The sequence below is a fragment of the Pristiophorus japonicus genome, chromosome 33, assembly GCF_044704955.1.
Source record: "Pristiophorus japonicus isolate sPriJap1 chromosome 33, sPriJap1.hap1, whole genome shotgun sequence".
Classification (NCBI taxonomy): Eukaryota; Metazoa; Chordata; class Chondrichthyes; family Pristiophoridae; genus Pristiophorus; species Pristiophorus japonicus.
Genome location: NC_092009.1, coordinates 5,986,714 through 6,000,476, shown reverse-complemented (window position 1 = coordinate 6,000,476; position 13,763 = coordinate 5,986,714). Strand labels below are relative to the sequence as shown.

At 47.4% G+C, this 13,763-nt stretch overlaps 1 protein-coding gene across 1 annotated transcript; it reads left to right on the top strand.

Moving 5' to 3' along the window:
* Window positions 1-1,483: 1,483 nt before the first annotated feature.
* LOC139240664 (histone H2B 1.2-like) lies at window positions 1,484-3,131 on the top strand. The gene is made up of 2 exons (XM_070869228.1): window positions 1,484-1,490; window positions 2,791-3,131. Exons 1-2 carry the CDS (start codon window positions 1,484-1,486, stop codon window positions 3,129-3,131), a joined length of 348 nt encoding a protein of 115 aa, XP_070725329.1.
* The last annotated feature ends 10,632 nt before the right edge of the window (window positions 3,132-13,763 follow it).

Sequence of the window (13,763 nt, the reverse complement as noted above, 5' to 3'; positions counted from 1 at the left end):
TCTTTTCTCTGCGTATTTATACTTAAAGGATCAATCCAGTTTATCTCAGAGTGTTGGCGGACTTCACGAACCGAGCTCCCATTAACATTCGCTCCCTCCTGTATTGTCCTGTCATTGTAAAGCTGTCCATTCGAGTGACTTGAGCCTTTCTAAAATGGCACATTGTTTTTATAATCCATTTGACTTGCTTGTTTAATTTGGAAAACTTTCATAATTGTGCAGTGTGACGAAGGTTTTGTTTGAAGGTGGAGTAAAATGTGTTTCAAAATATTCTTTCCAACCCTCCCTCAACCCCCCAAATTTTAGAACAATCTGCAATACTGACTGGGAAGTTCCAAAGTTCGGTCCTTGGTCTGGACTGTTAGTTTATCTCTGCCAAGGCAGCAGTTCAGGGGTTATAATTGTCCTTAGTACCATTGGGCTAAATGTGAGTAAAAATTAGCCACTACCCTTGCTCTTGATACTGATCCAGTGACATCAATTTGGAGGTTTGTGGATGTCATTTGGAGGTAGGATTGGATTCGGCTCTGATGACTACCACGGTGGAAATCCTGCTGACACTCTCTGAGTCGACTGATGGTGAAGCACCAGAGGTTAACAAATTTCTGTGGATTTGCACCCAGCCAGATTTCCTGGAGAAAGTAACTCGCAGTTGATTTTAGACCGTAAGGATGGAGGGAGAGTGTCTAGAATAAAGCTTTTACATTTTGGAGGGGCAGGAGTGGACAGAATGTCGTATAGAATCTAGATTTGTCGATTCTGAATTTAAATCCTGTACTTAAAGTAACAACTTTTGTAACCTACATTTGCAGAGTATTAGAATGGGAGGATCTGCAGCTTGGTAACTCAAACCAAACATCACGTCAAAATTTGAGAGATTCACCAGATTCATCAGAATCACCTTATCATCAGCCTTTGGAAAAACACCAATCACAGCGGTGACAAACAGTACACATGTTCTGTGTGAGGATAGAACTTCAAACATTCGTCAACCTCTGAGACTCGTGTGCCCAGCTGACTAAACACTGTACATGTGGGAACTGTGGGAATGGATGCAGATGCGCGTTGGGTGGAAACGCATCAGGGAGAGACCGCTTACTAACTGAGTGTGGAAAGAGATTCAGTCTCTCATCTCACCAACTGATATTCGAGGACTTAGATAACAGACTTTCTCCTGTGAATATCGAGCTGTGTTATTGGGCCATGATGTTTATACTTATTCACCTAGTTGACTGTAAACCTTTGCCAATTAGTTGATGTGATCGGTTTACTTGTAGATATTTAAAAAAATACATTTCCTGAGTGGATTCAAATTTAAATTGAAACCAGCTTTGCAGGGGTGATACTCTACTCACACATTGAAGGTGAGAGAGATGCTGTGGACACACAAGAATTCCAATATCAGAAAGTGATTAACAGACTGGATTTTCTGTTTAGTGATCCCGGGTGAGTTAGCAATCCCTACCCTGGACATCAAGGCACTATGGACGGTATGTGGAAGTGGGACTTGTCCTGACAGTAACCAAAGGTCTGAGAACTGAAACAATCGACAGTTAGAAAGAAGTAAAGGCGCAAAATGAGGCAGTCGATAACAAGACATCAATTTGTCTCCTCTTATCATGGAGGCATCAAGTATCGACACACTGTGTTATTTGAAATATCAAAATAGTAAACTCCAGCTCAGTTTTTTGGGTGATTAACATCAGCAGAAACAAATCCCAACTCACAGAATGAACACGTTTCTGTCAGGATGTGATTAACAGCAGTAATGACAGTACAACCCAAGCCCTGCAGTCACTTGCGAACTCGCAATTCAAATGACTGAATAAATCCCTTCCCACATTTCGCCATTGTGAACTCGCAGGAGTTTCAGCAGATCAGATGACTGAGTGAAACCTTGGCCACACATCGAGCAGGTGAATGGTCTCTCCCCAGTGTGACTGCGATGATGGATTTCTTGTTCAGACCAGGAACTGAATCACTTCCCACAGTCTTCACATTTCCATGATTTCTCCATGGAGCAGGTGTCCTTGTGTCTGTCCAGGTTGGACGATCAGTTGAAGTTTCGTCCACACACAGAACACGTGTAGTTTCTCCCCGCTGTGAATGGTGCGATGTTTTTCAGGCTGTATAACTGGTTGAAGCTCTTTCCACAATCAGTGCACTGGAACATTCTCACTCGGATAGCGTATGGTTTTCTCGGTGCTTTTCCAGTCACACTGATGTTTGAAATATTTCCCAGACAGAACTGAAAAATGTTTCTCCTTCCACATTCAAAGGCCGATGGTATTCATCATTTCCAGCTTACATGGTTGGGTAAATACGCAAAGTGAGAATAAAATCAATGAGTTGCTGATTTTCTCTGCTGGTCACTGGGCCTTTTGTGTGGGCCAATAGAGTGAACCCGGGCTGAGCAATAGGGTGAACCTGGGTGGCCCAATAGGGTGAGCCCGGTCTGGCCCAATAGTTTGAGCCTGGGCTGACCCAATGGGGTGAGATTATGTTTGCCCAATAGGGTGAACCTGGGCTGGCCCAATAGGTTTAGCTTGGGCTGGGATGGCCCAATAGGGTAAGGTGTGCAGGCCCAGGGTCATCAGACATCTATCAGAACAACAAGGCTCCCTTTCAGGGGTCACTGAGCTGTACATAAACATGTGACCAATCAAATTGACAGATATCCTGAAGCCCCGCCCACCCTTTGTCCCTGCACAAAGGACCGTGCATGCGCTGTGAGTCCGCCCTGACCAATATGGCGGCCGCTCTGCACACTCCCACCACCGGGGAAAACAGTTACTACCAAGAACAATGGCAAGAAAACGGTCACTAAAACACCACCGAAGAGCGGTAAGAAGCGCAGAAAGTCGAGGAAGGAGAGTTACTCCATTTACACATACAAAGTGATGAAGCAGGAACACTCTGACACTGGCATCTCCTCCAAGGCCATGGACATCATGAACTCGGTTGTGAAGGATATTTTGGAGCGCATTGCGAGTGAGGCTTCCCGCCTGGACCATTGCAGCAAGCGCCGCACCATCAGCTGCCGGGAGATCCAGACCGCCGTGCGCCTGCTGCTGCCCGGGGAGCTGGCCAAGCACGCCGTGTTGGAAGGGATGAAGATGGTGTCCAATTAAACCAGCTCCAAGTCAAACTGCACGCTGTCCTGAGAGATCAAACCCAAACACAACGGCTCTTTTAAGAGCCACCCACAACTTCTCTGAAAGAGCTGCACAAACGCATCTCCCTTTAAACTTCAATGACTAATTATTTCCTCAACAATTGTGTGAGAACCTTCGGCGTTCCAGCTGTAGATTTAGTTTTGAATTCTCAGATAAGCAGCTTCACTCTCAGACCAGTTCATTTACACACCCTGCCGAATTAAGATCATGTTTAGGGGCTGAGACTCAGATTTCAGTCACACATTCTCTCTCACAAGTACTTATCAAGTTTATTTTTCAATTCCTGTTGCGTCAGTCCGTTTATTAACCCGACACTCCCCGCAGTGTAACAATCCAGAATGGGAGTTCTTACAGAGACCAGAACCGGGGCAGTTTGTCCTAATATGTCCTTACTATACAGTATTAATGCACACGAAGCTCATACTTGAGAGAAGATCACTCTGTGGCCAGTAAAATTTATTAGCCAGCACTGAAGTGATGAAGGTGGGTGGAGCTTCCCCTTTTATACCTGAAAGTCCAGGTTAGGCGTGTCTCCCACAGGTTCACCCCCTTGTGGTCAATATACTCACGGTGTGCAACATAGATCAGTTTATACATGGGTTACAATGACAGTTGAATACATGACATCAGCTCTCCCCAAAGTCTTATTTGGATCATTGGTTCAGTCGCTCTGGTGGTTTATGCTCCCTTGTAGAGCGCCTGATTTGGGGCTCCAGTTGTTGGGCGCTGGACTGAGTGTCTGCTGTTTGCGGTCCCTCAGGCCTGTCCGGACTGCCCACAGTGACTGGGCACTCCTCCGCTTTGTTCCGGTGTTCGGTCACCTGTGGAGGAGCGAACTCTATATCGTGTTCTTCCTCTGCTTCTTCGATGGGGTTGCTGAACCTCCTTTTTGTTTGATCCACGTGTTTGCGGCAGATTTGTCCTTTGGTATGTTTAACGATCAGAATCCTATTCCCCTCTTTGGGAAATCACAGTGCCAGCGAGTCATTTCAGCCCTGCAGCGTAGTTGCATTTTGACTGGCGCCTGCTCTCAACAATTTCTTTCATGATGGGGTGTATAAAGGATAACCTGGTGTTGTGTCCTTTTCATTAGCAGCTCTGCATGTGGAACCCCTGTGAGCGAGTGTGGTCGGGATCTATTGGCCAACAGGAGGCAAGATACGTGGCTTTGTAGGGAACCCCTTGGATTCTGAGCATCCCCTGTTTGATTATCTGCACTGCTCATTCCACCTGACCATTTGACGCTGGCTTGAACGGTGCCGTTCTGACATGGTTGATACTAATTCCTACCATGAAGTCCTGGAATTGAGTGCTTGTGAGACACAGGCCATTGTCGCTGACGAAGTCGTCCGGTAGACCATGGGCAGCGAACATTGTGCATAGACTTTCTCCCATGGCAGAGGATGTGCTTGAATTGAGAATGTCACACTCGATCCATTTGGAGTAGGCGTCGACTACAATCAAAAACATTTTTCACATGAAAGGACCTGCGTAATCCACATGGATGCATGACCATGGTTTGGCGGGCCAGGACCAGGGGCTAAGGGGGGTGATCCCTTGGCGCTTTGCCCCGCTGGGCACACGTGTTGCATCTGTGAACACAAAGTTCCAGATCTGCATCTATCCCTGGCCACCAAACGTGTGACCTGGCAATTGTCTTCATCATGACAATGCCCGGGTGCTCATTGTGGAGTTCTCTGATGAACATCTCTCTGCCCATCTGGGGCATGACAATACGGTTTCCCCACAGTAGGCAATCGGCCTGAATCGAGAGTTCATCCTTGCGACTGTGAAATGGTTTGAATTCCTCAGTGAATGCCCCGTGCGTGGCTGCCCAGTCCCCATTCAGGACACATTTCATGACTAAAGACAGTAGCGGGTCTCTATTTGTCCAGACATAGATCTGATGGGCTGCCACAGGTGAGCCTTCGCTTTCAAAACTACAACAGCCATGACCATCTCAGCAGCATGCTAGGTTGCCCCTCGGTGGTGGCTAGTGGGAGCCTGCTGAGTGTATCGGCGCAGTTTTTAGTGCCCGGTCTGTGCTGAATTGTAAAGTCATAGGCGGCTAACGTGAGTGCCCACCTCTGTATGCGGGCCAATACATTTGCATTTATGGCCTTGTTGTCGGCCAAAAGGGACGTTCGGGGTTTGTGATCTGCCTCCAGCTCAAACTTCCTGCCAAACAGGTACTGGTGCATTTTTGTTACTGCATGTATCAATGCAAGCGCTTACTTTTATACCATCCCGTAGCCCCGTTCTGCCTGGGACAGACTTCTGGAGGCATAAGCTACTGGCTGTAACAGAGCATTGGCATTCACATGCTGCTTCACAAACCTGACCCCATAGGACGACGCATCGCATGTTAAAACAAGTTTCTTACATTGGTCATATCACGTTAACAGATTGTTGGAGCACAACAAATTTTGTGCTCTATCAGAAGCCCTTTCCTGGCTGTTCTCCCAGACCCATTCACGACCTTTGGGCAGGAGCACGTGTCGCGGCTCTAACAGCGTGCTCAATTTGGGAAGAAAGTTCCCAAAATAATTCAGGAGCCACTGGAATGAATGAAGCTCCGTCGTGTTACGGGGTCTGGGTGCTCTCGGGATCGCTTCCGTTTTGGACACAGGAGGTCTTATCCCGTCTGCTGCTACCCTCATCCCCAGGAATTCTACCTCTGGAGCTCGGAAGATGCACTTCAACTTTTATAATCGCAGACATACCCGGTCCAGTCTGCGTCGCACCTCCTCCAGGTTGCGGAGGTGTTCTTCAGTATCACAACCAGTGATGAGGATGTCGTCTTGAAAATCCACTGTCCTTGGAATCGACTTGAGGAGGCTTTCCATATTTCGTTGAAAGATTGCGGCGGCCAAGCGAATTCCAAACGGACATATGTTGTACTTAAACAACCTTTTTTGTGTCGTGATGGTGGCTAGATTATTTGACTCACTCGCCAGCTCCTGGGTCATGTAAGCTGAGGTCAGGTCCAATTCTGAAAAAAGTTTGCCACCGGATAGCGTCGCGAAGAGGTCCTCCGCTCTCAGCAGCGGGTACTGGTCTTGGAGTGACAACCGATTGATGGTGGCCTTGTAATCACCACATATCATAACCGACTCATCCCCCTTGAGCACCGGCACAATCAGGCTCACCCAGTAACTGAATTCGACTGGCGAGATAATGCCTTCCCTCAGCAGGCATTCCAATTCGCCTTCTATCTTATCCCGCATCACGTACAGTGCCACTTTGGCCTTTTGGTGTACTGGACTGGCGTCCGGGTTTATGTGAATCACTACCTTGGTCCCCATGAAAGTGTCAATGTCTGGTGGAAATAGTGAGTCAAATTTGTCCAGGACCTGTGAGCATGATATTCGCTCCACAGAAGAAATTGCGTTGACATCGCCCCATTTCCAGTTCATGACAGCAAGCCAAGCAGTGCGGGACTGTCCCCCAGGACAATCCAGAGTGGCAACCTGTTCTCTGAATCTTTGTGGGTCACAATTACCGTGGCACTGCCTAGCACCGGAATTATCTCCTTTGTATATGTCCGTAGCTGTACGTCAATTGGCAATAATTTTGGCCTCCTGGCCTTGGACGCTCAAAACTTGTCGAACTGTTTTATACTCATCAGGGACTGGCTGGCCCCCGTGTCTAACTCCATTGATACTGAGATGCCATTGAGGAGCACTTTCATCATTATCGGTGGCGTCCTGGTGTATGAACTGTACATGTGCTCCACATGAACTCGCTGAACTACAGCTTCCAGCAATTTCCCCCATTGTCCCTTTGGCCTCATAGGGCTTACATCGGGCCCGTCCTCCTTGTACATCAATGCGGCTGTAGGCTTCCTGCACATATGCGCCAAGTGACCGCTGACGTTGCAGTTTCTGCAGGTATATTGCTGATAGCTGCAAGCGCTGGCTGTGTGTTTTCCTCCACATCTCCAACATGAGCCGTTGTTGGAAACAAAAGGTCCATTACCAGTCGATCGTCTCTGACTGTCTCTGTAACAGTCCTTAAGCGCACCATTGTCAGGTGTTGATGGCCCCATTACTGGTCGCATTGTCCCTTGCGATGGCATGAATCACCGTTCAGTTAGCCATTGTCTCTGTTGAATTCCCACTTTGGCTTCGACTACATGCGTGGGCATGTCCGATTGACCCTGCCTGCTTAGAGAACTTTGTGCCACGTTTACAATGTTGACTCCCTGTCCATTTGCTGCATTTAAACCAACATTTTTGTCAAACATCATTCTGGTCTCTTCCTCCCCCGAAATAAATGTCTGGGCCATCAAAGCCGCTGTTTCCAGGGTCAAGTCTTTCGACTCAATCAGTTTCCTGAAGACCCCAGTGTGCCCGATGCCCTAAATAAAAAAGTCTCACAGCATTTCCGCTCTGCAAGCATTTGGGAACTGACATCGGCTCGCCGGTCGATGGAGGTCTGCCATGAAGTCTGGAACACTTTGCCTTTCTCGCCGCCGGTGCATGTAAAACCGATGTCTCGCCATGTGCATGCTGCTCGCCAATTTAAAGTGTTCCCCGATCAACTTACTGAGCTCTTCAACAGCCTTGTCCACTGAGTTCTCCGGCACGAGAAGGTCCTTCATCAGGGAGTAGGTCCTGCATCCACAAACCATCAGTTGATGAGCCCTGCCTTTGTTGGCCGAATCCTGTCTCAGCCATTCCTTACTGACGAAACATTGCTGCAGTCTCTCAATAAACTCGTCCCAATTATCACCAACACAGTATCTCTCGTTTGTGCTGCTAGTGGCCATGCTCGGGTGCTTTAAATCCCAGTTTCTCGTCGCCAATAATATGTCCTTACTCTACAGTATAAATGCACATGAGGCCGATACTTGTGACAAGGTCATTCGATGACCAGTAACCTTTATTAGCCAGCACTGAAGTGATGAAGGTGGGTAGAGCGACGCCTTTTGTACCTGAAAGTCCAGGTTAGGAGCGTCTCACAAAAGTACACCACCTAGTGGTCAATGTTCTCACGGTGCACAACTTAGGTCAGTTTGTGCATGGGTTACAATGACAGTTGAAGACATGACACTGTCCCTCTACCCTTTTCACAGAAGGACTCCCAGTTCTGGTCTCACTGCCGCCTTTGCGGGGGATTGATCGACAATCTATGAAACCCAAATTTTTCAAATATTGGGTTGGACTGTGTCCATTACAGAATCAGTGAGGATCGATTCCCGCCCATTACAGACAGTTTGAAATAGCACACGAATTTAATCCAGCCTGTAACATGCAAGGGACACCTGGAATAAGACTAAATAAATTAAAATCTGTTGGCAAATCTTTGACAAATGGTGAATTTATTAACATAATTGCGCTATTTTTAAAATTTATGGCAGGGTTTTTTAATTAAAAATCGTTATTCTGACTGTTGGAGATAGCAATTCCGGCCCTACTTTCATTGGTGGGCTAAATAGACTGGGCTTGGTTATCGGAAAAGACCAATGAAATTCACTCGCGAGCGACTAATCACAAGTTCGCTCCCTGCATTTCTCCAGAAGGTTAACAAGGGCAGATGTGGCAGGAGTTTCTCACTCTTTCTCTGAACATGTGGATTTTCTAGAAGAGGAAAAACCGGCGGTAAAGCTCGACCCAAGGCCAAGTCTCGCTCCTCCCGGGCGGACTGCAGTTCCCTGTGTGCCGTGTTCACAGGCTCCTTCGGAAGGGGAACTACGCTGAGCGTGTGGGTACTGGAGCCCCGATCTACATGGGTGCTGTGCTCGAGTATCTGACCGCTGAAATCCTGGAGCTGGCCGGCAACGCTGCCCTCGACAACAAGAAGACCCGCATCATCCCAGATATCTGCAGCTGGCCATCCGCAACGACCAGGAGCTCAGCAAGCTGCTGGGAAAGGTGAACATCGCTCAGGGCGGCGTGCTGCCTAATATCCAGGCTGTGCTGCTGCCCAAGAAACCCACCGGTCCGTCCAAGAGAAAGGAAAGCGGACCAGATTTAATCTGATAATCCAAAGGATCTTTTCCGAGCCACCCACAGTATCAATATAAGGGCAGGCTAAAGTTCTATGGATGACAATTGTCCCAGATCTAAATTAACATTGAATAAAAGCATTTAAGCGGTTAGTTTCCTGATCAGAAATGACCCTCAGACATTGTCGGTTTTGAACTGATCACTGTCGACAGACAAGTGCAACAGGTTTGCTGTTCTAAAATCCTGCTGCAAGGTACCATAAATCATTTCTGGCCTGCAAGGCGGTAAACTTACCCCGATTGCGATGGCCGGGAATCGAAGTCAGGCCCACTGCTTGGCAGGCAGCTCACTGCTCACTGTACCATCGTCGCTCACTTTTGAGAAAGTGACAGGAAGAGGCTGCTTAAATATACCAAACTTAGTGCCTTCAGCAGGTTATGTCAAAGAAATTAGTTAATTTACAAAAAACATTCCTCATATCTGTTGATTATTTTTTAAATTAAAGGGCTGAAAACTAATAAATGTGGTGCGGGCTCAGCCCAAGCAAGGTAACTATTCACAATGACCGTTTTTAATTGTAAGGAAAGTGGCCCAGCGCCGTGCTTATATTCTGATTACTGAACATAATATTTGTCCCACTTAAGTGCCACAAGAATTAGTTAGTCCGCAAATACAAGGCATATTGTGTGGGGGATGGTGGTATAGTGGTGAGAATAGCTGCTTTCCAATGCAGGTTAGACCGGGTTTAATTCCCGCCCATAGCAGCCGATGTAACTTTAAAATCCCTGTCAGATCAGAAATGAATTATGTGAGCTTCCAACAACAGCATTTTATATATAAGAATAATTGTTAATGAAATGAATTTTGACGAAAATCATTCATGTGCGTCTCCCACAGCATTAAATCAGACTTTGAACCAATACTTGAATTCTCAGTCAGAATTGTTGGACCCATCAACCGCTCATTCCCTTTATACTCGGCTCTTAACATCCATTTATATTCGGCTCACACAAAGTGTGCAATGACGGCCGGTCGCAAGATCAGGTTCCGTCTTCTTTGTATTTCACTGAAGCCGGTCTCTCTCTATTTTGATTCGCTGATCCGAATATCCGCTAACAGCAAACCTGCGGCAGTGTTTGTTGATCTAGATTTCTACATGTTCGACAGAGAGTGACCGATTTATTACCGAGATCAGGAAACGCCCAGCGTAATTGCAGAGATTAATGTTAATTTAGATCTGGGACAATTGTGATCCAGAGAGCATTAACCTGCCCTAACATTGATATTGTGGGTGGCTCTGAACAGAGCCTTTGGTTTATTAGATTAAATCCTGTCCGCTTTACTTGCTCTTGGAAACACTGGTGGATTTCCTGGGCAGCAGCACAGCCTGTATTTCAGGCAGCACCCCGCCCTGAGCGATGCTCACCTTTCCCAACAGCTTGTTGAGCCCCTGGTCGTTGCGGATGGAAGCTGCAGGTGTCTGGGGTTGGTTCGGTTCTTCTTGTTGTCGGGGGCCGCGTTGCCGGCCAGCGCCAGGATTTCAGCGGTCAGATACTCGAGCACAGCACTCATGTAGACCAAGGCTCCGGTACCCACACGCTCAGCGTAGTTCCCCTTCCGCAGGAGCCTGTTAACACGGCCCACAGGGAACTGCAGTCTGGCCCGGGAGGAGCGAGACTTGGCCTTGGCCCGCGCTTTACCGCCGGTTTTTCATCTTCTAGATATTTCCACAATCTACACGCTCATGGAAAGAATGAGAAACTCCTCCCACATCTGCCTTATACCTTCTGGTGGAATGCAGGGAGAGAAATTGTGATTGGTCGCTCTGTGGTGAATTTCATTGGTCCTTTCCGATGACCAATCGCAGCCTGTTTAGCCCACCAAAGAAACCTGGGCAGAAATGACTGTTCTCAACAGTCAGTCTTTGAAGACTTAGACATTCAAAAATCACGCCAATAATTGTTAAAATTGCGGATTAGGTAAGTAACTTCCCCATTAGCCACATATTTCCAAACATTCTGTGTTTCCTTTTGTCTTAATCCATGTTTCACTTGCAAATTCCAGGCTGTTACAATCAGGATTAAATTCGGGTTCAGTTTCAAACTATCTGTAATGGGAGGAATCACTCCCCACTTATTCTGTAACGGGACACATTCCAGCTCAATCTTTGTAAAAGTGAGCTTTCATAGATTATCGATCGAACCCCCGCACAGGCAGCAGTGAGACGAGAACTGGGAGTCCTTCTGTGAAAAGGGAACAGGGACAGAGTGTTCAAACTGTCCCGGTTCTTGTCTCTGTAAGAACTCCCATTCTGGATTGTTACACTCGGACTCGAAGGTTAATAAACGGTGAGCCTATCGGGCCAGCCCAGGCTCACCATATCGGGCCAGCACGGTCTCACACTATCGGGTAAGCCCAATCTCATCCTGTCGAGCCAGCACAGTCTCATCCTATCGGCCCAGCACAGGCTCATCCTATCGGGCAGCACAATCTCACCCTATCGGGCAGCAAAGGCCTACACTATTGGACCAGCACAGTCTCACTCTATCGGGCCAGCACAGGCACTCACAATCGGGCCAGCACAGTCTCACCCGATTGGCCCAGCACAGGCTCACCCTATCGGCCCAGCACAGGCTCACCCTATTGGCCCAGCACAGGCTCACCGTATCGAGCAGTACAGTCTCACCCTATCGGGCAGCACAGGCTCACACTATCGGGCAGCACCGGCTCACCCTATTGGGCCAGCACAGTCTCACTCTATCGGGCCAGCAAAGGCACTCCCTATTGGGCCAGCACAGTCTCACCCTATTGGGCCGACCAGGCTCAGCCTATCGGGCAATTCTAAACTCATCCTATTGGGCCAGCACAAATGACCCAGTGGCCAGCAGAGAAAATCAGCATCTCATTGATTTTATTCTCACTTTGCACACAGCTGGTGCAGGGTTGAACCCAACTATGTAACTTGGAAATGATCAACATCCTCGGCCTTTGAATGTTGAAGCAGGAATGTTTGTCTGTTCTCTCTGTGGGAAAATATTACAAACATCTGGGAAAGCACCACGACACACAAACATCTGAGTGAGATTGTTCCAGAGCACTAGAAAGAGCTTCAACCAGTTACACAACCAGTTACGCAGCCTGAAAACACTTTGCATCATTCACAGGGGAGAGAAGCTACACGTGTTGTGTGTGTGGACGAATTTTCAACTGATCGTCCAACCTGGAGAGACACAAGGACACCCACACCATGGAGAAACCGTGGGAATGTGGAGACTGTGGGGAGGCATTCAGCTCCCCGTCTGATCTAGAAATTCATTGTCACAGTCACACTGGGAAGAGGCCGTTCACCTGCTCCGTGTGTGGGTAGGGTTTCACTCCATCATCTGCTGAATCTCCAGCGAGTTCACACTGGGGAAGTGTGGGAAGAGATTCATTCAATCATCAGAATTGCAAGTTCTCAAGTGACTGCAGGGTTTGGGTTCTATGGTTATGACTGCTGTTAATCATATTCTGACTGAATCGTGTTCGTTCTGTCAGTTGGGATTTGTTTCTGCTGATTTTCATCATAATGAAAACTGGGCTGGAGTTTAATATTTTTATATTTCAAATTACACAATGTGTCAATATTTGATATCTCGATGATAAGAGGCGACTATTGATGTCCTGTTACCGACTGCTCCATTTTGAGCCTTTTCTCCTTCTAACTCTCGATTGTTTCAGTTCTCATGCCTTTGGTTACTCTCACGGACAAGTCCCAGTTACCCACACCTTCCAGCGTGCCTCTCTTTGCCTTGATGTCCAGATTAGGGATAGCTAACACGCCCGTGGTCACTGAAAACAAAATACAGTCTGTTAATCACTTTCAGTTACAGGACTTAGCATGTGCCTACAGCAGTTCTTGAGATAAGCGACTGCATCTCTTTCCACACTCAGCTGGTAAACGGCCTCTCCCTGATGTGTTTTCACCCGACGCGCATCTGCATCCATTCCCACTGTCCCCACTTTCACAGTGTTGAGTCAGCTGGGCACACGAGTCTCAATGGCTAGGCGACTGGTTGAAGGTACATCCACACAGAGAACATATATTCTGTTTCTACCCGCTGTGATTGGTGTTTTTCCAAAGACTGATGATAAGGTGATCCTGCTCAATCCGATGATTCCCTCAAATCTTGACGTGATGGTTGATTTGAGTTTCCAAGCTGCAGATCCTCCCCTTCTAATACCCAGCAAATGGAGGTTACAAAAGTTGTTACTTTAAGTACAAGATAGAAATTTCCACTGTGATAGGCATCAGAGCCGAGTTCAATCCTGCCCTCAAGTGACATCCACACACTTCCCAGTTGATGTCACTGGATCGGTATCAAGAGCAAGGGCACTGGATAATTCTCACTTATATTTAGCCCAGTGGTAGTGAGGACAATTCGAACCCCTGAACTGCTGCCTTGACTGAGAATAACAGCCCTGATCAAGTACCGAACTTGGGAGCTTTCCAGTCAGTATTGCAGAGTGTTCTAAAATTTGTGGGGTTGGGGGAGGGTTAGAAAGAATAATTTCAAACAAATTTAAATCCACTTTTAAACAAAACCTTCGTCACAATGCGCAATTCTGAAATCCTTTCAAGTGAGAAAAGCAATTC